This window comes from Lingula anatina, chromosome 9 (genome assembly GCF_051362555.1).
Source record: "Lingula anatina isolate TDL-2025a chromosome 9, LinAna3.0, whole genome shotgun sequence".
NCBI lineage: Eukaryota > Metazoa > Brachiopoda > Lingulata > Lingulida > Lingulidae > Lingula > Lingula anatina.
Window position 1 is genome coordinate 18,765,688 of NC_141775.1, and position 25,101 is coordinate 18,790,788.

At 37.7% G+C, this 25,101-nt stretch overlaps 1 protein-coding gene and 1 pseudogene across 4 annotated transcripts; one reads left to right on the forward strand and one right to left on the reverse strand.

The window, feature by feature from the left end:
* Positions 1-16,546, forward strand: LOC147760072 (uncharacterized). Of its 4 annotated transcripts, XM_086995796.1 has the most exons (8): positions 1-327; positions 1,855-2,056; positions 2,720-2,814; positions 3,876-3,953; positions 6,530-6,619; positions 14,672-14,776; positions 15,121-15,207; positions 15,684-16,546. In XM_086995796.1, exons 1-8 carry the CDS (start codon positions 4-6, stop codon positions 15,801-15,803), a joined length of 1,101 nt encoding a protein of 366 aa, XP_086851922.1. In that variant the 5' UTR covers positions 1-3; the 3' UTR covers positions 15,804-16,546. The 4 variants fall into 4 exon arrangements, with proteins under 4 accessions (XP_086851922.1, XP_086851924.1, XP_086851923.1 ...); XM_086995798.1 differs by lacking the exon at positions 6,530-6,619; XM_086995797.1 differs by lacking the exon at positions 3,876-3,953.
* A 4,818-nt stretch (positions 16,547-21,364) lies between these two features.
* LOC147760073 (hydroxysteroid 11-beta-dehydrogenase 1-like protein pseudogene) lies at positions 21,365-22,624 on the reverse strand (annotated as a pseudogene).
* Positions 22,625-25,101: the final 2,477 nt, after the last annotated feature.

The window sequence follows — 25,101 nt, forward strand, 5'->3', positions numbered from 1 at the left end:
TCCATGATTCTCCTTGGGTCTGTACAGAGACTGGAGCTGGAACTGCTACTGGAGGCTCAGCTTGGACGACAGCGCCGCCTGGCAGCAGTGGAAGAAACATTACATAAACGGCAACAGGAAGAGGAGGAGAGGAAGAGAGCCAAGGAACAACTGGAGAAGAGGACGTCCCAAGGCGATACCGAGGGGACGCGACCAATGGCAGCCTGCAGTGGAGATATGTTGAACGCTGTGAAGGTCCACCGCCAGCCATCGGCCAGGTTTACGGTGACCCCTGCAGCCAGCAAGGTGGACAGTGGTGGACAGGTCCAGTTGAAGCTGGACTCCACGGTAAACAGTGTGTGTGTTTGTGGATTTGAATGATAATCATAGGGACCATTCCACAGATGTTTGGAGCAATCTATCTCCCAGGGGAGCCTCACTAAATTACTATCAACTTAACCGGCTTTAGTGTCTTTCAGGCCTAGTAAAGCTGTTAGGGGGTAATTATCTTTACCCCCTAGCTTATTTGGTGGCTGTGACAGACATTTAAGCCAGTTATTTTAAAGCAATTTATTGAGACTTCCCAGGGAGTTAGACCAATCCAGATGGATCGATCTAGGCATGAGAACCCAGTCTTAATCTTTTTTAGTTGTGATAAGGCCACACTTTTTTATTTTTATGGATGACATCCTGCGCGCGCACCGATTTTCGTCCGTTCTCCAAAAAAAAAAAAAAAAAAAAAAAATCCCCCCCTCCCCCCCCCCCCCCCCCCCCCCAATCGAAGTCGGTTGTCGCAAACGTCGTGATAGAATTTGCCGGAAAATGAGCTTTCTGCGCATGCGTATTACTGCCACGTGGAAATATGGCCGCTATGCCATCAAATTCATCTCTAGGATTACTTTCAAATTACAGGACAATTAATTATATAAAGTCATAAAGAGAACGGGGCCGTCGTTTTGGATTGTTATGCCATTGATATTGGGCATGGAGATATCCACTTTTTTACAATTATGTGAAAGGCTGGCGGCGGCCAGCAATTATCGCCCGGAAAATTTCAGTGACATATTCCTGTCCAAAGCAGCACATACCAGGTTTTTTGTAGCGAAAAAAGGGTTGACAGGGCGTCGAGGTATTTGGTGGGCTGTAGGTCGGTCAGGCCACCCGACAATTTGGCTGCTTCGTGTGAGTCGAAGTAGACCAAATGGCATCGACCGAAATGACCTTTTATAGATATGGTAGTAATAAGCATATCTTTGCATCGTTTTGTAACATTTCTGTGTAGTGTTCATAATGCTTTAATATTCTGAGAGTACAAATAAAGACATGCTGTTTGTTTGATATTTGTTTTATTGATTGTTATACCAACAAAATGCATGAAATAACCTTAAATAGATTGGGTAATATGCAGCATGTCTATCAGGCCCGTAGCCAGCAATTTCAAAAGGGGGGGTTCTTTTTTTGAAAAAGTGGACCATTTTCCATAAAAACTTAATGTATCTAGTTCAAATTTTACCCAGAGTGGACCTTTTCCCAGCAAAAGGGGTGGTTCTTTCGAACCCCCTGGCTACGGGCCCGTCTATTCATGACTTTTTTTTTACCTTTCTACGAAGCATTCACAATGCTTTAATATTTTGAGAGCATGGATAAAGACATTTTGTTAGTTTGATACGTGTTTCTGTGGAAAATTTGGGTTTCCAGCTGTGTACTGACAGCATTCCTTTACTTAAGCAGCATTTTTTTTTTTGGGACTCTTTTTTTTTTTCGCCCTCTCGCACCGATTTCGGGGTCCCCAGAGGATGTCATCCATAAAAATAAAAAAGTGTGGCCTAATATATGTGAAATGATATTACTACATTATCTCTGCCATCATTCCAGCCACCAGAACATACAGCTAATGGAGACACGCTGAAACCACACAAGTACACCAAGGCACCACAGAGAGGGATATTAAAGAAGAGTCCCCGTCCCAGCCCCCGAGCTAGTCCCAGGGCCAGTCCTAAAGGAAGTCCTCAGTCTTCACCTCGCTCTAGTCCACCAGGGTCTGCCAAGACAAGCCCAACACCCAGTCCACAGTTAGGTTAGTCAGCTCTGTGATACTACATTGTTCTCAGAGTAAACTTTTGATGGAACGCAGTCTTGTATATGTGTGTGTTATAAGTGTAGTTATTTTACCTAGGTAATTATGTATCATCCACCTAGCTACACCCCAACCATTAATAATATATTATATAAGTAAAAAAAAATAAAAGCTGCAATAATATTGTTTTTGGTTTCAACACAGTACATACACCCTGATAGATAATATGGTTAATTTAAGGGCCAAAATTGTCTTGAAAATATTTAAATTCTCAATAAAATTACACTGCAGTTTCTCGAAAATAATAATGATAATAAATAAATAAATAAATAAAAATAAATTTAAAAAAAAATAAAGGGTATGGTGTATGTAATTTTGTATTGAGTAACGAAATTTGAATGATGTGAATAACCATTTAAAATGACTAAATTAGAGTATTGTGATTATTAAGTAATCCTTCCATTAGATTACTTGATGCAGAGTGCTGATGCTGCAACATGAGGTTAAAAATTGCTCACATTTAAGAAGATAATTTTATCTCTCTATAACAGGTACCTATATAGTATATTCACCTTTAGGTTTATTTACCATCACACTATTGTTTTCCATGTACCTTTCTCTGTTTATTTTGATAATGAAGTTTAATTGATTTTGATTTTACAGAAAAGAAATTCAGCATAGGACTAGCAAAGATTTTCAAATCTCGAAGTAAAGAAAGTATCGCGGACAGTACGGCTTCTGAAGATGATGAAGCTCAGGTAACTATGGCAACAAACTGATAAACAGCATGGGATGTTTTAGTTTAATAGTCAATATTTACAGGGTTCTTTATTCTACTTATGAAGGATTAGCAGTGTGAGGACTCCATTATATCTACATTATATTATATTATATTATATATAGCATCGTGAGTATCATAAGAGTCATATATATCTATATCATATTATATCTACATCATATTATATATATAGCATCGTGAGGGTAGTGGCTAAGTTTACATTTATCTATTTATCTGTGTTTAATGTTATATTTTATTTATTTATATCTTTTGCATGTGCTGTAAGTCTCTTCATACATGAAGTACCAGTTTGAAGTTAATAGTTAATACTTGAAGATATATAATATCTATATAGTAATAGAGTGACCATGATGTAAGGTTTAAGAGTGTGATACTGATACGTGAAGGTCAACATACCTGTATCTACCCAGGCTTGTCAACTGTTTGCCCTCTGAGTCAGTACAACAGTTAGTGTGTGGTATTACACCATTAAACTACCTGAAGGTCAACATACCTGTATCTACCCAGGCTTGTCAACATTTTGCCCTCTGAGCCAGTACAACAGTTAGTGTGTGGTATTACACCATTAAACTACCTGAAGGTCAACATACCTGTATCTACCCAGGCTTGTCAACTGTTTGCCCTCTGAGTCAGTACAACAGTTAGTGTGTGGTATTACACCATTAAACTGCCTGAAGGTCAACATACCTGTATCTACCCAGGCTTGTCAACTGTTTGAACTCTGAGTCATTACAGCAGTTAGTGTGTGGTATTACACCATTAAACTACCTGAAGGTCAACATACCTGTATCTACCCAGGCTTGTCAACTGTTTGCCCTCTGAGCCAGTACCGCAGTTAGTGGTATTACACCCGTGCTAACAGCCAACTGCCGTATGCACTGTACACTTAGTGTTATATACAGCATATAGTTTCATTCTCATGGTCTGTCTGATTTGGTGAAATGTAGATATTAACTGTAAGTGAAATGGTCTGGGTATTATTTGAATGTCTGCTTTTATATTATATTTCACTATTGACAGGATTCCTCCCTATATGAGTTGGACCCCGAGTCTGACAGGTTCTTACACAGGCGTGGCAAACATGCCCATGTAAAGCTGGTAAGAAGATGGCTGCTGCTTTACAAACCACGTTTTATTTGATCATGTGACTTGTTATCTAGTCATGTGACCACAGCTTTTGACCACATGTTTTGCCATTGTTTCACAACTTTTGACTGCAGTGTGTAGGTGATTTAATTTTTGTAGCAGATTGCTGTGAGTGTGTTTTATCATAACCCATTTTTTGTTAGTAATTCCTAGCAAGACTGTTGGTTGCCGTTGTGTGGCTTGATTTTAGTTTTCTTATATGGTAAAATTTTCAGAGCTGTCCTTGTGTCTGTAAGTATAGCTTGATGATTGCAGTTGTCAAAGAGTGAAGATTTTAATTTATTTTCTGTTTGGTTTTTGCTAAGAATACTATCTGAATGCTGTTATTTTGCTGTGATCATTTTTGAGGATGAGACAGAAAGGCATGACTACAGGTAATGTTGTTATAGATAGACTTAGGAAACTATAGAGAAATACACCTTTACTGCTGATTGAAAAGAACAGAACCCAATTGTCAAAATGTAATGAAAAGTAGATTCTAATCATTTTGTAACGGTTTTCTAACAAAAACAGCATCTGCACCAAAAGCTGCTTCTGTTTTGATATTTTTTCTGCTTGCAGTGAAAACCAATATGTTTTGTCTACAAAATCATTTTCATTTGGATTGAAACATATATTCTTGAGACCCTGACTGCTTGGATTGATATAAAGTTTTATTTTATAAAAAATTGTATTATTATTTTCTTTCTTGTCATCAATTAATAGTCTTCACATCCAAAAGAACTTCATAGCAACCAAGATGAGACACTATAAAACCTGGACTGGTTTTCTAACTGTTCATGTAGTTCAAACCCCATAAATGTGTCTGGCATATTTAATAAACGACACATGCAGATATCAAAGAATCGTCAAAAGTTGGAGCACATTTACTCTCCCTAAAGGTTGCCGCCTTAGTGCAGAGTATCAATTTGTGAAATTATCCTCTCTTGTTGTTCACTGGCTGTGGTAATTGAGTTGTGTTATCATGTAAACTGTTATGAGGGGAATTATGCAATGGCTGCTGCCCAGAAACCTATTAAATATATAGATAAACACTGATTTATAACATTCTCAACAGATGATATTGTGCAAACAATTCTGTTGGGAAGTATAAATTGGCATATGAACAAAAACCAGTTGAAAATCAAGATGAACATGCACTGATATTGACAGGGGTCAGCTGCTCTCTGCTTTCTCTGTGCACCAGCTTATAATTACTAGTTGTACATATTTGGGGAAGTTCCTTAACTGACTGCCACTCCCCCCCCCCCCCCCCCCCCACCACTCCTTCACAATGGTGATCTTCATCTGAAATCTACTAATGAGACTATCATGTTTCTTACTACTATCTATACTTTCCTGTGTACATCATTAATACCTTGCATGTTGAGGCCTGGTGGCCTAAAATATCTTATGATTTATGGTGGTTCATCCATTGGCATGCTTTAATAATATGTCTTTATGTTTACTAACACCTTTATTATTTGATTTCAGTTGTCAAGAAATACCCTTCCTCCTTACATTCTCTTTAAATTTTATAGTACAGGGATGGGAGCATCCTCCTTCAAATTTTGAATTACAGGGATGGAAATTTCCCAAGGTTTTAGCAGAAAAGACAACTACATTTTGTTAGAAATGCTACAAGAGTAGGAGACGTCAGTGTTGAAAAGTAGGTGCAGGTTCCTTTCTCTCCAAACATTGTTTGTTCCCATCCCTGTACATGATATGTAGCAGTTAAAACACCATTAAACCAGCACTTTGATGTGCAGCATATTTAAGACACCATTCCCAGAGCCTATCACACTAACTTTGGATCGGTCCAGGGGGATTCCCACTAAATTGCTATCAAATTAAGCAGCTTAGATGTCTCGCACACCCACTGATGCTGTCAGGGGGTAATTAACTCATTAAGCAGCTTAAGTAGGTGTGCCAGACATCTAAGCTGCTTAAACTGAAAGCAATTTAGGGAGAAAAACCCTTGGAGATAGTTCAATCTTCTAAGATCGATCTAGGCATGGTAACCCAGTCTTATACCTTATTAGTCAACTCTGTTATGTGCATGTGCAGCATATTTAATATCCTATCAGTCAACAATGTACCTTGTACCTTGATAGCATGTGCATGATATCCATACCCTTATATTTGCAGATCACATTATTGTCAAATACACAATTTTCCAAATATATATTTTAAAGCAAGGCTTCAAGTGATGGATTGTCATATGCACATATTTATTGTTGATGTTTAAGGAGGCCCAGTATGTAGAACATTATTATTAACAGTGGATTTCTATTAATATTGGGTTGAAAGTTACATTGCACTTGCTGTTTCTTAGATAGTTTAATTTGCAGTCAACAATTTTAGGTATTACACTCTCATAGATGTAATCAACATTGATACAACTTATCTGTTCGCCAGAATTTTTTTTCTCAAGAAGTTAGGTTTCTTGGCTACTGAAATGAGAGTGTAAACCAAGTATTTGTTGTCATGGTAATTCTTTCTGTTGCATGTTTTTCTTCATTTTCCTTTCCCTGCATTTTCTCCACTAGAGGTCTCTTCTAGACGATTTCCCCGAGCAATATACTGACTCTGTGCGAAGTGGCAAAAGTGTTCAATTTAATGTCATGGACTTACAAGAGGTAAGTTTAATGTCATGGGTTTACTAGAGAAAATGTTAAAGTGATGAACATGCAGGTGAGTCCTGAACCATGCTTTCATAAACAAAATAAACAGAGGCTGGCAGATCTGCTGCACTGTGGAAATTATACTTTTGAAATACTGCCACTACCCATGTCAGTAATTATCAGTGATGTTTTTAAAAGTAATAAATATTGTTATGTGTCAGTTACTGCATCCCAGAGCTAATAATATGATATCATGGAGGATACTGGGGTCTAGTCAGGGTCAGGGGGAGATCAGAGGTGAAGTGAAGGTCAGGGCAAGGTCAGAGGTGAAGTAAAGGTCAGGGAGAGGTGAGAGGTAAAGGTCAAGAAATTGTCATTTGTCCATCACAAGATCAGTCTTGGGTCAAGAGACCCAGAAATGTGCCAAATGAAGTTATATTGAAACAGTCATTTGACAACTGGGATGTAAAGCAGTTGTTTCTTTATGTATAATATTATTTATTAATTATGATTTTATCGATATGAATATTATTTCTTTAATTTTTTGGAATTTTATAGGCTTACCAAATATTTCATAGTTGAAGGCTAATTTTAAGGTTGCTTTTTAGAAGTGACTTAGTAGACATGCTTTTCTTGCTAGTTTATACATGTATATATTTTAGATGTCTAGCTTTCCTATGGAATATTGTATCACTTGTGGTGATACTCTAGTAGTATTTACTGTTATACCCCAGACACTGGTTAAGGGGTGTATAGACTACAGGTTGGCTGTCTGTTAAGTTTGTTCATTAAAATTGCTTGACTTGGTGAAAACATCACATAACAGGTCAGCAGATTGTATAACTGAAAATTTTCAGACTTTTTTAAGATGAAGAAAAGGTAAATGATGTTAGTGAATTTTATGGATATTTCTTTGTATTACGGTAAGTTGATTTCAGGAATGCATCTAGTAAGGTGTGATGTGTGGTATATTTGATCTGTTTATCATGTGTGTGTTGTGTTTAGAATTTATTTTGTCATGATTGTAGAACTTGCAGTGATGAGAGCCTTAGTGTCTTCACTAGAACAGCTTGCAGTGAACTGACACATGGTTATATACTATATAGACTTCAGAGAGTATCTAGAACCAGTTTCAGAAAATGACTTAAAAGTTTGCTTTTCTTTAAAGTCTATATTGCATTCAACATAAATTCTGAATTAAAGACAAGACTTTAAACTTAGCTGAAATCGCCCTACCTGATTATCAATAGAATGTTATTTTAAAACCCGATATTTTATTTGAAAGGTATAGGTGATGAGATCAATAACCTTTATAAAGATGTTGCGTAGTTTATTTGTATTAAAATAGCACATTTCTATACTTCAAAAATAAACTGATTTCAAAAAGTTGTCATTCTGTCATTGGATTATTTCTCTTCATTTGCAAGCCTCCACAGAGAGTGATAGATTAAAGTGAAAAAGAGGTAAAGTACCAGTAGCATGATGTGTGCTGTGTTCATTTATAAACTGACATCAGAGAAGACTTACATCCGCTGTGTTATGTTAGAACAATTAAGTAATTTTTCTTCAATCAACAGCTAGGGGAGACCGGGGCTAGTTGGACCCCGGGGTAAGTTGGCCCCCCATCAAGTCTCTTTAATCAAGTTACTTTAAGATGCTAAATTATTTCATTTGGACTCCCTGCCAACGCTTTCTTAGCACTATTGGATGCGGTCACTTTACGTGATAGATACAATACGAGTCGCCGAGCTGTACGTGAAATATTACGAGTGTATTGGCGAGCCGCAGGCGAGACAATACACGAGTAATTTTCACGTACAGCTCGACGACGAGTGTTGTATCTGGCTTAAACCACGGCCTCTGATTGGCTACTACATTAGTAGTGCAACAGACCGTGGAACGCACTCGTACATGACGTGCTTGTATGTCGCATACAGCACGGCCGAGTCTTTTGTTCTACGCGCTAGCCGTGGTTTAAAAAATGATGTGATCAATTCTTTTACCCCACAGTTACTTTGTCATAAATTGATGGGGAGCCAACTTACCCCGGGGTCCAACTAGCCCCGGTCTCCCCTAATATTTGGCAGCGAATATTGCCTCATTCCATGATGTAGATACTCATGAGAGACAATGAAATATTGGAGGTAATTATTAGCTGCCAGTATTCACTGGCCGTTGAAGAAAAATGTCTTTATTCTTAAACTGACATATTGTTATTGTTGTTTAGTTCAGTCAAACCCAACCAAAGAATTTAAAACCATGTTCAGAAGAGGCAGATGAAGGCGGTTATTTTGACAGAAGCTTCGAAACCAGAAAGAAAGTGATGAAGTGTATAATATGCCAATTTATATGCTGCTTCTTTAAATATATGTTACATTTTGTTTACTTATTGATGTCAGGGGCAGATAATAAGGGTTGAAATGTCAAATAATAGACATAAAGTGTGACCTATACCATCCCATCCCCAGGCACAAATAGTAGTTAAGATGTGAATTATGGTTTTATCCTAGATATTCAATATTAGTACTTGAACCTAACTCACACTGCTTCATTTTGACAGCCTTAAGTCATGCCAAAAACTATAAGTATAATAGTATAAATATTTCACAACTGTCACTGTGAATGAAAATCATAATATTTAATCAATAACAAAAATAAAAAAATAAGTCTTGAGATTCAATTTTTTAAAAAACTTACATAAAAGTGTATCACATTCTACTGAATTACAACTTTATAGGCTAAGAATTGGTTAAATTCCTTCTTGGATCACTATAAGGCTTTTGCAGTTAAGATGGAAGGCTTTATTATATGAAGCAGGGTCTGGCTCTGTAGATATTAATGACAACCTGTTTTATTGCTCTCTATAGATGTAAAATGACACAGTTGGTATTACACTGGGCCTGGGTCTGTAAATTCCATTGCTGGTCAGTTTTATTTCTTCCAGTAGTCATAAAATAGCACAGCTCTCAGTGGCAGATATTAAGAGGGGTGTTAGGGGGGTCCTGACCCCTCCCCTCCCCTTCGATTACTGAGAAAAAAATCACACCTATAATTCCTCTTGAAATTAGAATTTTGTGTAGCTTAATCATAGTTTTAAACTATACCAGATGTCACCATTCACCAAATAAAATACCAAAATATCAGCGGGCCCCGAACCCCACGTCAGCAGGGGAAGGGGAGACTTCGATTCCATGGACCACCCCCTTCAAATAATTCTGGCTCCGCCCTTGGCTCTTATTGCACAGTAATGCACTGCTTGTAGTGCTCTAGATATGGTTAGTCTCTTCCTCCATGTAGTGTTGCCATTTTGTATAGCCTGATTAAAGCTCATCTTATATGACAATGACAATGAACAGTTTCCTAAATTTGAATGATTCTTGATAAGTTTAGTCTTGTTCTGCTTACTGCTAACATTAGATTGGATTGCTGTCCTAATTTTGGAGAGCACTGTAGATGGTCATGATAGTGTCATTGTTTTGACATGGTGTGACATTTGTTTGACAGTGTTGTGACATTGTATTGATGATAGTGTGATGTTGTTTGGGTGTAGTGAGACATCTTCACAATGTTTTTTTTATGTACAGACACAGATGTGTCTGTACATATAGCCATCATCTGCGTCTGTCGTCGCCGTCGTTGCCGCCGTCGCTGTCGTCGCCGTGCACTTTTACCGATAACACGATAAGTGGAAAACTGTTTTTTATTTCAGCTTGAAACTTACAGAATTGATGAATATTTATAATATGCAGGTCAAGTTCAAAAATCAGCATGATCGGGTCAATTGTAGGGAAGTTATGCTGTTTTTTCACTTTTTTCAGCATATATGCAGCACCGATAACATGATAAGTGGAAAACCATTTTACCTTTTGGTTTGAAACTTACAATACTGATGAATATTCATAATACGCAGGTCAAGTTCGAAAATCAGCATGATCGGGCCATTTTTTGGGAAGTTATGCTGTTTTTTCACTTTTTTCATCATATATGCAGCACCGATAACACGATAAGTGGAAAACCATTTCACCTTTTGGCTTGAAACTTACAGAACTGATGAATATTCATAATACGCAGGTCAAGTTCGAAAATCAGCATGATCGGGTCACTTGTAGGGAAGTTATGCTGTTTTTTTCACTTTTTTCAGCATATATACAGCACCGATAACACGATAAGTGGAAAACCCTTTTACCTTTTGGCTTGAAACTTACAGAACTGATGAATATTCATAATACGCAGGTCAAGTTCGAAAATCAGCATGATTGGGCCATTTTTAGGGAATTTATGCTGTTTTTTTCACTTTTTTCAATATAAATGCAACACTGATAACACAATATAAGAAAAACGGATTGGCCAATTGTCATTATACTCACAGAAGTTGTCAATCTTACTAAAACGCAGGTTGAGTTCAAAAATCAGCATAAGCGGGCCATTATTTTAGAAGTTATACTGTTTTTTCACATTTCCTCAGATTCAATTATTAGGCATGTTAACAGTCTCATTATTGAACTAATAAGATGCGTAAAAGTGTTTGTTTGATATTTCCTGCATCTTTACAACATTGTTAGTTGATTATGTAAAAAACATGGTAAACTTGTTATCATGTAATGTGTAATAAAGTGTCAAAAATGGAAATAAACTCATATCATTGCAGTTTGTCAGATTCAATCATCCACTATGTTCAGAATCTCAGAATGGAGGAAATTGGACATTTAACACTGTTCTATTGATACTTTTCCCATCTCATCAATTTTTTTAGTTGGCCATATAAAAATGGCAGTAAAATGTTTATTTTGTTTTATGTTAAAAAAGTGTTAAAAATGGAACTAAACCCATTTCAGAACAGTGCTGTCTTGTTTACATTTTGGCATTTTCAAGATGTGACTTTGAAGTTCCATGGGCCTGAAGACCTTTGCTAGTCACATTTTCTGAATATCCGTGATACTAATATCTTATAATTAAAAATTGATGGTCATTATGCTGTTAAACATTATGTAATATTGCATCAAAATTTGAAGAAACCCCTATTTTGGGCACTGCTCCCATGATGACCATTTAAGGAAAATCATGTCACTTACTGTTCTCAAACTTACAGGAAAGAAACATGGGACTAAAATATAGCTTCAGTAGGCAATGCAGTCTGTTTGGTAATTTTTTCTGGCAATTAAACAGTTTTTTTGTGAAAATTTAATTTTTCACATGTTGGCATTTTCAAGGTGTGACTTTGAAGTTCCATGATCCTGAAGGCCTTTGCTTGTCACGTTTTCTGAATGTCCATGTTACTAATATTTTATTAATAACATTTGATGGTTATTATGCTGTTAAACATTATGTAAGGTTGCATCAAAATTTGAAGAAACCTCTATTTAGGGCACTGCTCCTATGATGACCATTTAAGGGAAATCATGTCACTTGCTGTTCTCAAACTTACAGGAAAGAAACATGGGTCTAACATACAGCTTCAGTAGGCAATGCAGTCTGTTTGGTAAAATTTTCTGGCAATTTAACAGTTTTTTTGTGAAAATTTAATTTTTCACTTATTGGCAATTTCAAGGTGCAACTTAGAACCTCCACGGGCTTGAAGACCCATACTAGTCACATTTTCTGAAAATCCATGATGTATATTTTATTATTAAAAATTGATGGTCATTATGCTGTTAAGCATTATGTAATGTTGCATCAAAATAGAAGAAAACACAATTTTTGGTGCTGCTGCCATGATGACCATTATGGGAAAACCATGTTACTTATGATTGTCAAACTTTCAAAAAAGAAACACATGGCTAAAATGCAGCCCGAGTTGGAAAAGCAGTCTAATTGGCTTCTTTTTCTGGAAGTTATACATTTTAGTGAAATATTCATTATCTTTTTGGCATATTCATTGTGGGACTCAGAGCTCCCATGGGCATGAAGCCGTATGGTAATCAAATTTTCTACATGTCCATGCTATTTATAGTCAATAATCAAAAATTGGTGATAATTATTCTATAATTTATTATGTAATGTTACATCAAAATTGACAATAATCTTTTTGCACTGCTACTGCAAACATTATGAAAAGAAAACTGTGTTTATCATTATCTTTAACTTATAAGTATGATTTTTAGGATTGGCATGTAGTTCAAATTACAAAGCCAGGTCAATTGGGTTATCATTTATTATTGAATTTTATGCAATTTTGTGTGAAATTTTCATTTTTCTTATTCTGGCACTTTCTAAGCATAAACTTGAACTCTGATGGGCCTGAAGCCTTATGCTTTTATTTTCGTCGGTGTTACCTGTTGTGCAAAATTAAAATTTAATGTTGACTGTGCAGTTAAACATAATGTATTATTGCATCAGAATTGGTAGTCTCCTATTTTGTGCATTATTGTTTTGTGCTTTTCTTAAGTTGTGACTTATGGGCCTGAAAGACCTTTGAGAGGGTTAGTCTGTCAATTTCCCTTGGGTATCACTTAGCTAATTTCAGTGTTATAATTTGCCTAATTGATAGGCCATTAAATGAGATTACATAAAGCACACTTGTTGATATTTCCCTGTAAACTCCCAAAGGTAAAGCTCTCTGCTAGATTAATAATAAGGAAGCAATGATAATTATGCAGGTAAATTTTGTTTAATATTGCAAATAAGTTTTTGATATATATATATATATATATATATATATATATATATATATATATATATATATATATATATAAAAGATTAAAAGTTTGAATAGCAGCTTCATTGGTATTATATTTACCTCTGCCAAGGAGGTTATATTTTCACCCCTGTTTGTCTGTCATCAACATAACTCAAAAAGTTATGGACCAATTTTGCTGAAAATTTCAGGAACTGTCAGAAGTGGGCCAAAGAGGACAATAATCAATAATAATCAACAATTGCTGCCTTGTTAATTTTTTTCTCAAACACTGGCATTTGTGACTTATAACTTCCATCCACCTGAGGCTCTGCTCATTTTCTGTATTTCCACATAAGCAGTTGTATTGTTTTTTATGTCTTTAAACATTATGTTATATTATTTTATGCACTGTCATCATTTTTCAAATATTGAGACTTTCATCATGTGACTTTGGTCTCTTATGGTCCTGAAACTGTAATCTTATTGAAGGGGTGGATTGAGACCATCTTCTGGGTCTTCCGGAAGACAGTCAGGTTATTAACTTTATATTGACTGGTATCTGTTTTTTTTCTGTTGGAAGACCTTCAAAATGGAGGATGGATCAAAATAGATACTTTGGATTACTGTCAGAAAATATCTCTGGATCTGCTCCTGTTATGGATCTGCTCCTGCCTGGGCAGAGGTCTGCACTCTCAGAGTGCTTTTCTAGTTTTGTTTATTTTCCTTAATAACTTTTTTCTCAAACGCTTGCATTTGTGATATTTAACCGCCTGAAGCTCTGCACATTTTCTGTATTTCCACATAAGCAGTTGTATGTTATTTATGTTTTCAAACATTATGTAATATTATTTTATGCACTGTCATCATTTTTCAAATATTGAGACTTTCATCATGTGACTTTGGTCTCTCATGGTCCTGATACTGTAATCTTATTGAAGGGATGGATTGAGACCATCTTCTGGGTCAGCTTCCGGAAGACGTTCGGATTTTTAAGTTTATATTGACTGATATTTATTTTTTTTTTCTGTTGGAAGATCATCAAAATAGAGGATGGATCAACAAAGATACTTTGGAATACTGTCAGAAAATATCTCTGGGTCAGCTCCTGTTATTGACCATGTTACCTGTTGTGCATGATTAAAATTCAGTGTTGACTAACAGTGCTATTATAAGCATTATTTATTATTGCATCAAAATTGGCAAAATGACCTATTTTGCATCATTATTTTCTGTTTTTTGTCTGTACATTTGACAGCTTTGCTGCCTTGTTTTAACATGGTGTGACATTGTTTTGACAGTGGTGTGGTATATTTGGACCTAGTGTGACATTGTTTTGATGTAAGTGTGATGTTGTTTGGATGTTTTGACATTTTTACAGTTTTTCTTGGACATGGTGTGACATTTTTTGACAGTAGTGTGACATTGTTTTGACAGTAATGTTTATTCTGTAGCAAAGACAGTGGGAGGAAGAGCAGTTGAAATGTCAGGTGAAGTTTGAAGAGGCTCAGATAGACCCCGCCCCCTTCCAGCTAGTGGAGAGGACTTCCTTACAGAAAGTAAGATGTAAAAAAAAAAAAAAAACAGAACATTTAGAAAATGCATGGTTGGTTTTCAAGAATGTTCATTTTATCCGCATCTCTGTCTTTTACATAAATAAAATTATTTCCAAAATTCGATAATGACTGGGGAATTGAAAAAAGAGAGGATCATTTAATCAAAATAAAATTTAGCATCAATGCAGAGGAATCTGTCGGAGTGTTTCAGCTTATTCTTGGAAGAAATGGATCCATCATAATGGCATGGGAGAACTGAATTGTACATGCATTCTTTACAGTACCTAAGTAGTTAAGACTTCACTGTTTCACTTCTTTCTCACTATGTGGTTGTGGCTATGTTTCAGGTTCACTCTCTGTTCTCACTGCTAGGCCTGAACCATGCCTATGTCACCAATACAGGGAGATTGGTAGGAGTGGTTGCACTTAAAGAGGTAAACACACATCAACATGTTACTATCATAACTATATAATACTGTAAACTTGAACCATGTCTATATCACCAATACAGGGAGGTTGGTAGGAGTGGTAGCACTTAAAGAGGTAAACACACATCAACATGTTACTATCATAACTATATAATACTGTAAACTTGAACCATGCCTATGTCACCAATACAGGGAGGTTGGTAGGAGTGGTAGCACTTAAAGAGGTAAACACACATCAACATGTTACTATCATAACTATTTAACACTGTAAACATCAGAATTGCTGCTATTTGGCACTAGAAAAGTAAATGCTTAATGTGTTTAAAAGTTGTTACAGTATTACTCAGCCTTTGTTAAATCTTGTGTGACCCAAGTCTTGTGTAAGGTGTTACACTCTCAAAGTATAGGTCAGAGAATGATGGAACAAGTTTAACAAATCACAGCATGGGGTAATGCAATCAGCCTGCATTTTGTGCTTGCAGGTAAGGAGGGCCATTGAGGGCCAGGTAGAAGAAGACCATGAACTGATGCGGACACACAAGCATGGCAATACTGTGGAACTGGAGATGGAAGTGAGGGAACGGTCGGATAGTGAGGCTTGAACTACATCAACTCATCAGATAGTGAGGCGTAAATAATAATTGCTCATGGTCAGTTTGGAACAGAAAGGAAAGTGAAGCACATGGAAACTGAAATATTTTATCAGGACATGAAATATGCCAGAAGACAGTGAAGAGAACATTACTAGGAGCTGTGTACCAGTAGAGAGAGAGGAGAGTATGAACTCTTAACATTGGTGCTGTGGTCAGAATACTTGGTGTTTACCATGTACCCCCCTCTCACTGCTGACATACTGCATTTAGAGAGTTATCAAAATAAAGAACAAAGAGAGATGGCATGTCATGATAGTCCATGACTTGACAGTCAGTGTCATGGTAACCATTGCCATGACAATATGCCATGACAGTGCATGACCTGACATTCAGTATATGGTAATTGTTGCCATGACAATATGCCATGACAGTGCATGACCTGACATTCAGTATATGGTAATTGTTGCCATGACAGTCCATGACCTGACATTCAGTACCATGGTAACCATTGCCGTGACAATATGGCATGACCGTCCATGGCCAGACATTCAGTATCATGGTAACCGTTGCCATGGCAACATGGCATGACAGTCCATGACCTGACATTCAGTACCATGGTAACTGTTGCCATGACAACATGCCATGACAGACTATGTCGTCATATACAGTTACACAGTAACCATTGTTTCAGTTCATAATAATGCCAATATCATTTTATCCATGTTAAATTTGTTTGGGTCCTTAAGTAAATAAATACATTGTAACTACTGGTGTATGGGGGTGAGGGGGGGGGGGGGGTTCATGCCAAGGCAGTCCTTTTGTACCCAGAGTTTAAGAGTCTACTGTAGACTGACCTGTGTAATCATCATGTCTTCCAGAAAGGGAGGGGAGACATGATGATAATACAGCTTACTGGTAGTTTACTGTAGACTGACCTGTGTAATCATCATGCCTTCCAGAAAGGGAGGGGAGACATGATGATGATAATAGAGCTTACTGGCAGTTTACTGTAGACTGACCTGTGTAATCACCATGCCTTCCAGAAAGGGAGGGGAGACAAGCTGATAATAGAGCTTACTGGCAGTCTACTGGAAACTCCAAAACTCTGGATGCCATTTTAGTCATATATTTGTATATATATATATATAAACATTACCATATTTTTTATATCTCTTTTTGTACAGACTGCATTATGATTTAAATTAGCTTTTTGAATGGTCAAATGACCCCTTGTTTTTCTTGTTCTGTTTATTTCAGTCATTGGCATATTATCATTATTCATAAATTTCAATTATCACGAAACAGATACAACTGTAACAGTGAATTTCCCTCTTAGTCTGGATGACTGGTGCTATATTTTGGCCAAATTGCTCAAAATGTGGAAAAAGCATGAAACTTTGCACAAATGTTCTTTGGTCTATACTGATCATTTTCAAGGGCAGTGCCCAAAATTTCAAAGCGTTGCTTAGCAACCGTTGCTATGGAAGTGAATTTCCTTAGTAACAAGCTAATTAGACCTTTCTTGTCCAGTTTAAATGGTTTAGAAATGCTAATAACTATGTTACAGGGCATCAGAACTATCACTAGACTATTCAAAAGTAATTAAAACCCAAATTAACCTAAGCCATGATTGCTAGGCAGTATATTACCCTAGCAACAAGCATTTAAAGTTGCGTTAGTCTATTAAGTAAGGCAAATCTATAATACTAGCTAAGAACTATACTTTTGAGCAAGATATTCATACTTTTAATATACTTACATGCACACTAAACTTTACATGGCTTAAAAGACTTCTTTATGAAGAAAATAAGAGTAAGTGGAGAACCTTTTTTCTCGGCGAAATGTCAGGAATTGGTAGTAACAAAAGGTGGATTAAAAATACTAAAAGCAGCTTCTTATCACTTTTGGAAAAGATTAATGGTTCTTTGAGTGAAGTTCAGGAAAATTGCATTTTAACCCCAGACGAAATCCTATCACAACCATTATGTCAAAACTCAAAAATTGAAAGAAATTGAAAAACTGTTTTCCATAAAAGATGGTGTAAAAATGTTTTCTTTTTTTACACCAATGATATTATAAATGACATTTGAAATCCCCTTTGTCTAGAGGAACTCGACAAAAAATTAACCTTAACACCAACTTTCTGGGCTAATTCAGCATCCAAAAAAGCTTACCATCTGAATGGCTATCTCTTCCCATGGAAGGAAATTGAGCATAGCAATCCAAGAAATAATTGACTCAATTAAACAAGTTACCAAACCATCCAGATATTTTTTCGCAAAAATCCTCCAAAGCCATATAATATCACTAGATAAAGGTGTAGGTGAATGGCAGACATATTTAAAAAAAAAACCTTGAGTACTGATAATTGGGAACTAACATTTAGGAAACAGATCACAAGAAAATGAAGTTTCTCCAATTCAGAATAAATCATAGAATATTCAATACTTATGCTTATCTTATGAATTTGAGAATTTTGCAATACTGCTAGGGAAAATATTCAGTTTCTGTTCGTTTTTTTGGATTGTCCACATGTAAAAAATGTTTGGATGTGCATCATTTGCCCAGCTAAAGATAATTTAGGTGTGGTCATTGATAGATCTCCAGAGATATTTGTATTTGGGTTTGTGCAAGCATACACTATTTATGTACCTATCTTAATAACTAAGAAACATGTGAGTATATGTAGAATGAGAACAGAAAGATGGGAAGGAACTGGAGGGTATGTAAAATGCTACAGAGATACCTGTAAATATATTATTAAATATATATTATTAAATATATATTATTAAATAAATAATGTTTAATACTTGTTGCTAGGGTAATATGCTGCCTAGCAACTGTTGCAATGGTTTACTTGGATTTTTAATGTCTTAAAATAATATAGTGATAGTTCTGATGGCTTGAAACATTATTAAGAGCCTTTTTAAATCATTTAAACTGAACAAGAAAGGTCCAATTAGCTTGTTACTAAGGTAAATCACTTCCTTAGCAACGGTTGCTAAGCAACGCTTTGAAATTTTTGGCACTACCCTTGAAAATGATCAGCATAGTCCAAAGAACATTTATGCCAAGTTTCATGCTTTTTCCACCTTTTGAGCAATTTTTGCACCAGTCATCTAGACTATCTGGGTTTTAACTGTTGTTCATATTTAACAAAAAGAAACAGCACTATGCTGTCAAGTGCAAGGAGCCAAGTTGTTTTAAAATAGGTTGTTCTGTTAAAATAGACCGAACTGTTTTTATACGCTGTGGTATACAGTGTTTGTCCACATAAATAGAATTCCTCTCTCTTCTTTAGAATGTCAATTTAATACTTTTGATTTACTGAACAGCTGTGGCCAACAAACATATGTTATCTCTATCTTATAAAGTATAAGGGTGTGTGTATGTGTGTGATCATTTGTGGATATGTAACCACTGACGAAAATAGTTTGACCTAGTTTACATAAGCCAATCGAATCCAAGTTTCAAAATTTTTCACCAAAGTTTGGTGAAAACGCTGATTGGTTGACCGTCAATCGGTAATCCTCGGCTGATTCCGCAAGCTCCATACCAACAACAAAGTTACTGTCGAGTGCGGAGACATCCGAGTAGTGCCGAGTGCATAACCGTACACAAAGAAAGCATGGCGTCTTCTACGAGTGACTACGTAAAATAATGTGTTAAGTTATCTCTTGATTCTTTGCAAAATATGAGTATATCGGAATTGAAACCAGAGCAGTTTGAGGCCCTGCATCATTATCTACTGAGGGATGATGTATTTTGCGTGCTGCCCACAGGTTACGGCAAGTCCCTGATATTGAGCCTTATCTCTGATTGGTCCGGATTTGAACAAAGCGCGCTTTGACTCGTTCGCGTTCATTGGCTAGATCGCTCAATGAGTCATTGAGTGCGGGCTTTAAATTTGATTGGCGGGCGGCGGGGGCAATCGAATGTGGTCAGAGGTAACTTGACACGATGAAGATAGGCTATTGTGAAGAGGTTAGTGTCAAGTTATCTCTGAAGCTCAGGGTGCATGATTTACATAATGTGCAAAAATCAAAGACACTATGTACTGCCAAATACAAATAACAATAATAAACACAATATCACACTTGACTATAAACGATGGCATCGCTATACCTGTACTCACGTGTAACGCCTACCATACACAAGGTAACAGACACCCCAGAGTTAAAGAGAGCCAGTTCCTGTACTTACGTGTACCTCCCACCATACACAAGGTAACAGACACCCCAGAGTTATAGAGAGCCAGTTCCTGTACTTACGTGTAACTCCTACCATACATAAGGTAACAGACACCCCAGAGTTATAGAGAGCCAGTTCCTGTACTTACGTGTAGCGCCTACCATACACAAGGTGAAAGACACCCCAGAGTTATAGAGAGCCAGTTCCTGTACTTACGTGTAGCGTCTATCATACACAAGGTAACAGACACTCCAGAGTTATAGAGAGCCAGTTCCTGTACTTACGTGTACCACCTACCGAACACAAGGTAACAGACACCCCAGAGTTATAGAGAGCCAGTTCCTGTACTTACGTGTAGCGCCTACCATACACAAGGTAACAGACACCCCAGAGTTATAGAGAGCCAGTTCCTGTACTTACGTGTAGCGCCTATCATACACAAGGTAACAGACACTCCAGAGTTATAGAGAGCCAGTTCCTGTACTTACGTGTACCACCTACCGAACACAAGGTAACAGACACCCCAGAGTTATAGAGAGCCAGTTCCTGTACTTACGTGTAGCGCCTACCATACACAAGGTAACAGACACCCCAGAGTTATAGAGAGCCAGTTCCTGTACTTACGTGTAGCGCCTACCATACACAAGGTAACAGACACCCCAGAGTTATAGAGAGCCAGTTCCTGTACTTACGTGTAGCTCCTACCATACACAAGGTAACAGACACCCCAGAGTTATAGAGAGCCAGTTCCTGTACTTACGTGTAGCGTCTATCATACACAAGGTAACAGACACCCCAGAGTTATAGAGAGCCAGTTCCTGTACTTACGTGTAGCGCCTACCATACACAAGGTAACAGACACCCCAGAGTTATAGAGAGCCAGTTCCTGTACTTACGTGTAGCTCCTACCATACACAAGGTAACAGACACCCCAGTTATAGAGAGCCAGTTCCTGTACTTACGTGTAGCGTCTATCATACACAAGGTAACAGACACCCCAGAGTTATAGAGAGCCAGTTCCTGTACTTACGTGTAGCGTCTATCATACACAAGGTTACAGACACCCCAGAGTTATAGAGAGCCAGTTCCTGTACTTACGTGTAGCGTCTATCATACACAAGGTAACAGACACCCCAGAGTTATAGAGAGCCAGTTCCTGTACTTACGTGTAGCTCCTACCATACACAAGATAACAGACACCCCAGAGTTATAGAGAGCCAGTTCCTGTACTTACGTGTAGCTCCTACCATACACAAGGTAACAGACACCCCAGAGTTATAGAGAGCCAGTTCCTGTACTTACGTGTAGCTCCTACCATACACAAGGTAACAGACACTCCAGAGTTATAGAGAGCCAGTTCCTGTACTTACGTGTAGCTCCTACCATACACAAGGTAACAGACACTCCAGAGTTATAGAGAGCCAGTTCCTGTACTTACGTGTAGCTCCTACCATACACAAGGTAACAGACACTCCAGAGTTATAGAGAGCCAGTTCCTGCCTGAGGACTCCAAAGAACCCCTGGAGAGCGTACTTAGTGGCGGTGTACACGGCTGTATGTGGAGTGGCGGTAACTCCTGAAATAACAGCGTGGTGTGAATTAGTACATACGCTGTAGTGACTTATTACTTATTATTATTATATATACAGTCATCCAGAGGAAACAGTTCAAGTCTTATGATGTTTACTGCTATGAAATACGCACACTGGTCTGGAAGAAATACAACAGTGGTAAAAAAAGTTGTCCCACCCCCGGTTTCATGTGCTTTTATTTATAAATGATCACATCACAGGAGTTAATTGCTATAAATTGTGTTTTTCATTCCAGATACCATAGCTAACTTGATTAGTGGTAAAGAAAATACAAACTAGCGGTGAAGATACCAACATTTAATACCATTTATTCACATTTATTACGTGTACCCCCTCAAATCCGACGTTTCACTGTGATTTTCACAGAGGTAAAGAAATGCATGTCCATTAAATTGAAATGACACAAGCGCTAGCACATGAAACCTTTTGACCAATGTTGTATATACCATAAAACTAAGAAGAGCTAGGTCGTGATTATTTCAAATGAATTCAATATTAAATCAAAACACTCAACCTGTCTGAAAAGGTCTTCTGCAAGAATGTTGTTCGAGACTGAACAAACGGTAATTTTTTTTTCATCTTCTTGTTATTTGAGACATTTTATTTCAAGTGATTGACAGGCAGACGACATACCCACCCGCAGTAGAGGAGACCACAGAAAGGTGACCACGACTATTAGTCAACAGAGGTAGTGCATGGGACGCCAGATGAACAAATGACCGGAAGTTAACGTCCATACTGGTGGTCAGTCTCGTGAAGTTATCCTCTGTCCCCAGCCACGGCTGGACGTTAGGCGATATAGCATGGTTCAAAATCAGTATGTCCAGCCCGCCGAGTTTGTTTTCCGTAAACTTGGTTTATGAAAAAAACAACAATGTTTTTATAATATTTAACCAATCGTTTGTTGCAATTCTAGAGACATTTTGCAGTTGTGCACACTTTAATTGCTGTACTGTTTTCACTGTTCGTTTAAAATTGCTTTCGTTTAGGTCACAAAAGTCGTCACGCTTGTTTCCATGAATATTATATTAATGATAAAAAACTAAACTTGGCATCTAATTGCTCATTATTCAGACATCTTCTTGTATATTTGACAATACTGTCATTCACAACGTTCACATTGTTCAGGACCCATATACTGTAACCCCTCTACCCATGATGACTGCCGAAATTGATAATGCCAAAAGTTTAGCTGGGTCCCCGATCTTAATTGCCCTGAGTGCCAGAAACGTATCATTCTCATCTAAATCGTTATTAGATCTTAGCTTTAGGCAACTAACCAGAAATATCCGAAAGGCTAACCTTTCTCGCTGATAACAATACATCCATGGTTTAATAATTTTACTTGCTGTCAAAAATATCCAACAATAAACACGAGCATAAAAATCCCGCACACTACACTCTCTCCCCGAATGCGCATGCGTACAACTTTTCGTAGCGACTTACAACAAAACGATCGGACTTACGTGAAAAGTTACAATAATTTGTAAGTTACAACCTTTCGAGAATACGGCCCCAGTTGTTAATAGATGGCGCAGCGAGTAGTTTTTAGAGGACATTGTGTTTTTGGTGCAAAGATGAAAAACCACCTTCGTCGGGGTTTACAATTGTATTTTTTATGGATTATGCGATATAGGCCTATTTCTATTATTTTCTTTTTACCTACACAGTTTGGTAAAATGCTTTTTCTCCTTGATTATATCGGCTTATAGAAATATAAATTTTAAAAAATTGTTTGAAAAAAATGAATGTAAATTTGAATTTTTACAAGTGTCAGGGCCGTAGCCTCCGGGGGGGCAGGGGGGGCAGCTGCCCCCCCTGGAATTTGGAATTTTACACACCACACCCACCCCCCTCGGTAGCTTGCCCCCTCGTGTCCGCTTACTGCCCCCCCTGGCATTTTGCTCAGGCTACGGCCCTGAGTGTTAATTTCTATAAACATATACAGTAGGTTCAAGCTCTATTTAAATAAAAGAGAAAAATAACAGGAATAAAAGTTTAAGCAGAGTTTCGAATTGTTGATATCGAATATAAAAAAATAATGGGGGATATTTACTGGTCGTTGATGCTGTTTCCCCTCTCAAGCTCTGACTTAGCGTAGTGGAAACTAGATTTGAAGAGTGACAAGCCCCCGAGTGTCCAGACCCCGAGGCCCACGCTAAGGAGGCGAGGGCCATTCCCTAAAAACGCCCCCCCCCCCGGCAAATAACCTGTATCGGTCCATGCGCCCCCCCCCCCTTCAATGAATCCTGGATCCGCGGGGAAGAGGGGCATGAATCTCTGTCAACTCCTGCCTTCGCTTTCTATAATGATCTCTTCACACATCTGGAACCAGTTACATTTAGGTGAAAACGGCACAGCAGGCCAAGAAATCTTTTACGTTAATAATTTTGATATTGTCATTTTTTCATTCTTACAAAGATTTTTAAAAATACTGTCTCCTAGACATTTCTGTTAAATATATCCCGACTTTTCTTTTCTTTTTTAAATTATATAATCTTATATAGAAATGAAAAAATGAGTTCAGGAATTAAAGCCGAAAAGTTATTGAATGATCAGAGAGAGAGAGAGAGAGAGAGAGAGAGAGAAAGAGAGAAAGTGTGTGTGTTTTGCCTTATAACTCCTACCTCCGCTTTCAAAAATAAACTCTCCAGCCGTGTGGTATACATTTGGGAGAAAAGGACACTACAGGTCAGGACATCTGGTACATTAATATTTTTGATACTTTTCTTTTTTCGCTTTTACAAAAATTTGTAAAAATTGTATCTTCTCGACATACATATATCGGTTAAATATCCCACTAAAATATCCCCAAGTTATATAATCTTATAGGCCTATAGAAATGAATTAAATGATTACCCATGATATGATAGATTTTTGTAAGATACTGGGGGGGGAGAGAGAGAGAAGCGGGGCGAAATTGTGCTGGAATTTTGGGTGAACTCGGACTGGCTGTGGTGTAAAAAAAATGGACATCGGACTCAGGTCGGACTTGAAGAACAAAACAAACAAGCACAAAACAAGCACGAACGAAATCTCCTCTCAACTCATCTAACACACTCACGTGGTCAAATACACCCCAGGTCAGCCTCCAGGGGTCATGTAGATACTCCCCCGCACCGATAATCCCCCTTAGTAATTTTTTGTATTACGTGCATCGATGCGACCCCACACCGATAGATCCACGCAACGGTAGCCTACATCCCCACACCAATACTCCCCCGCACCGGTACTTACCCTCAGTAGGCCTATGTTTGTAATTGTGGGGATATACAGTAGGCCTACCGGTGCGGGGGAGTATCGGTGCGGGGACGTATCGACAAGTAAACCGCCTGCCAGATAACATGCCACCAGTGGGTCACCTGTGGCTATAAACAGCAAACAGCCGCCGGTGGACCACTGGTGTACCGCTGGTGGTTAGCTGGTGGCAGGTTGCCGTTTATAGCCGCCGGTGGACCACTGGTGTAGGGCCTACTGCTGGTGGTTAGCTGGTGGCAGGTTGCCGTTTATAGCCGCCGGTGAGC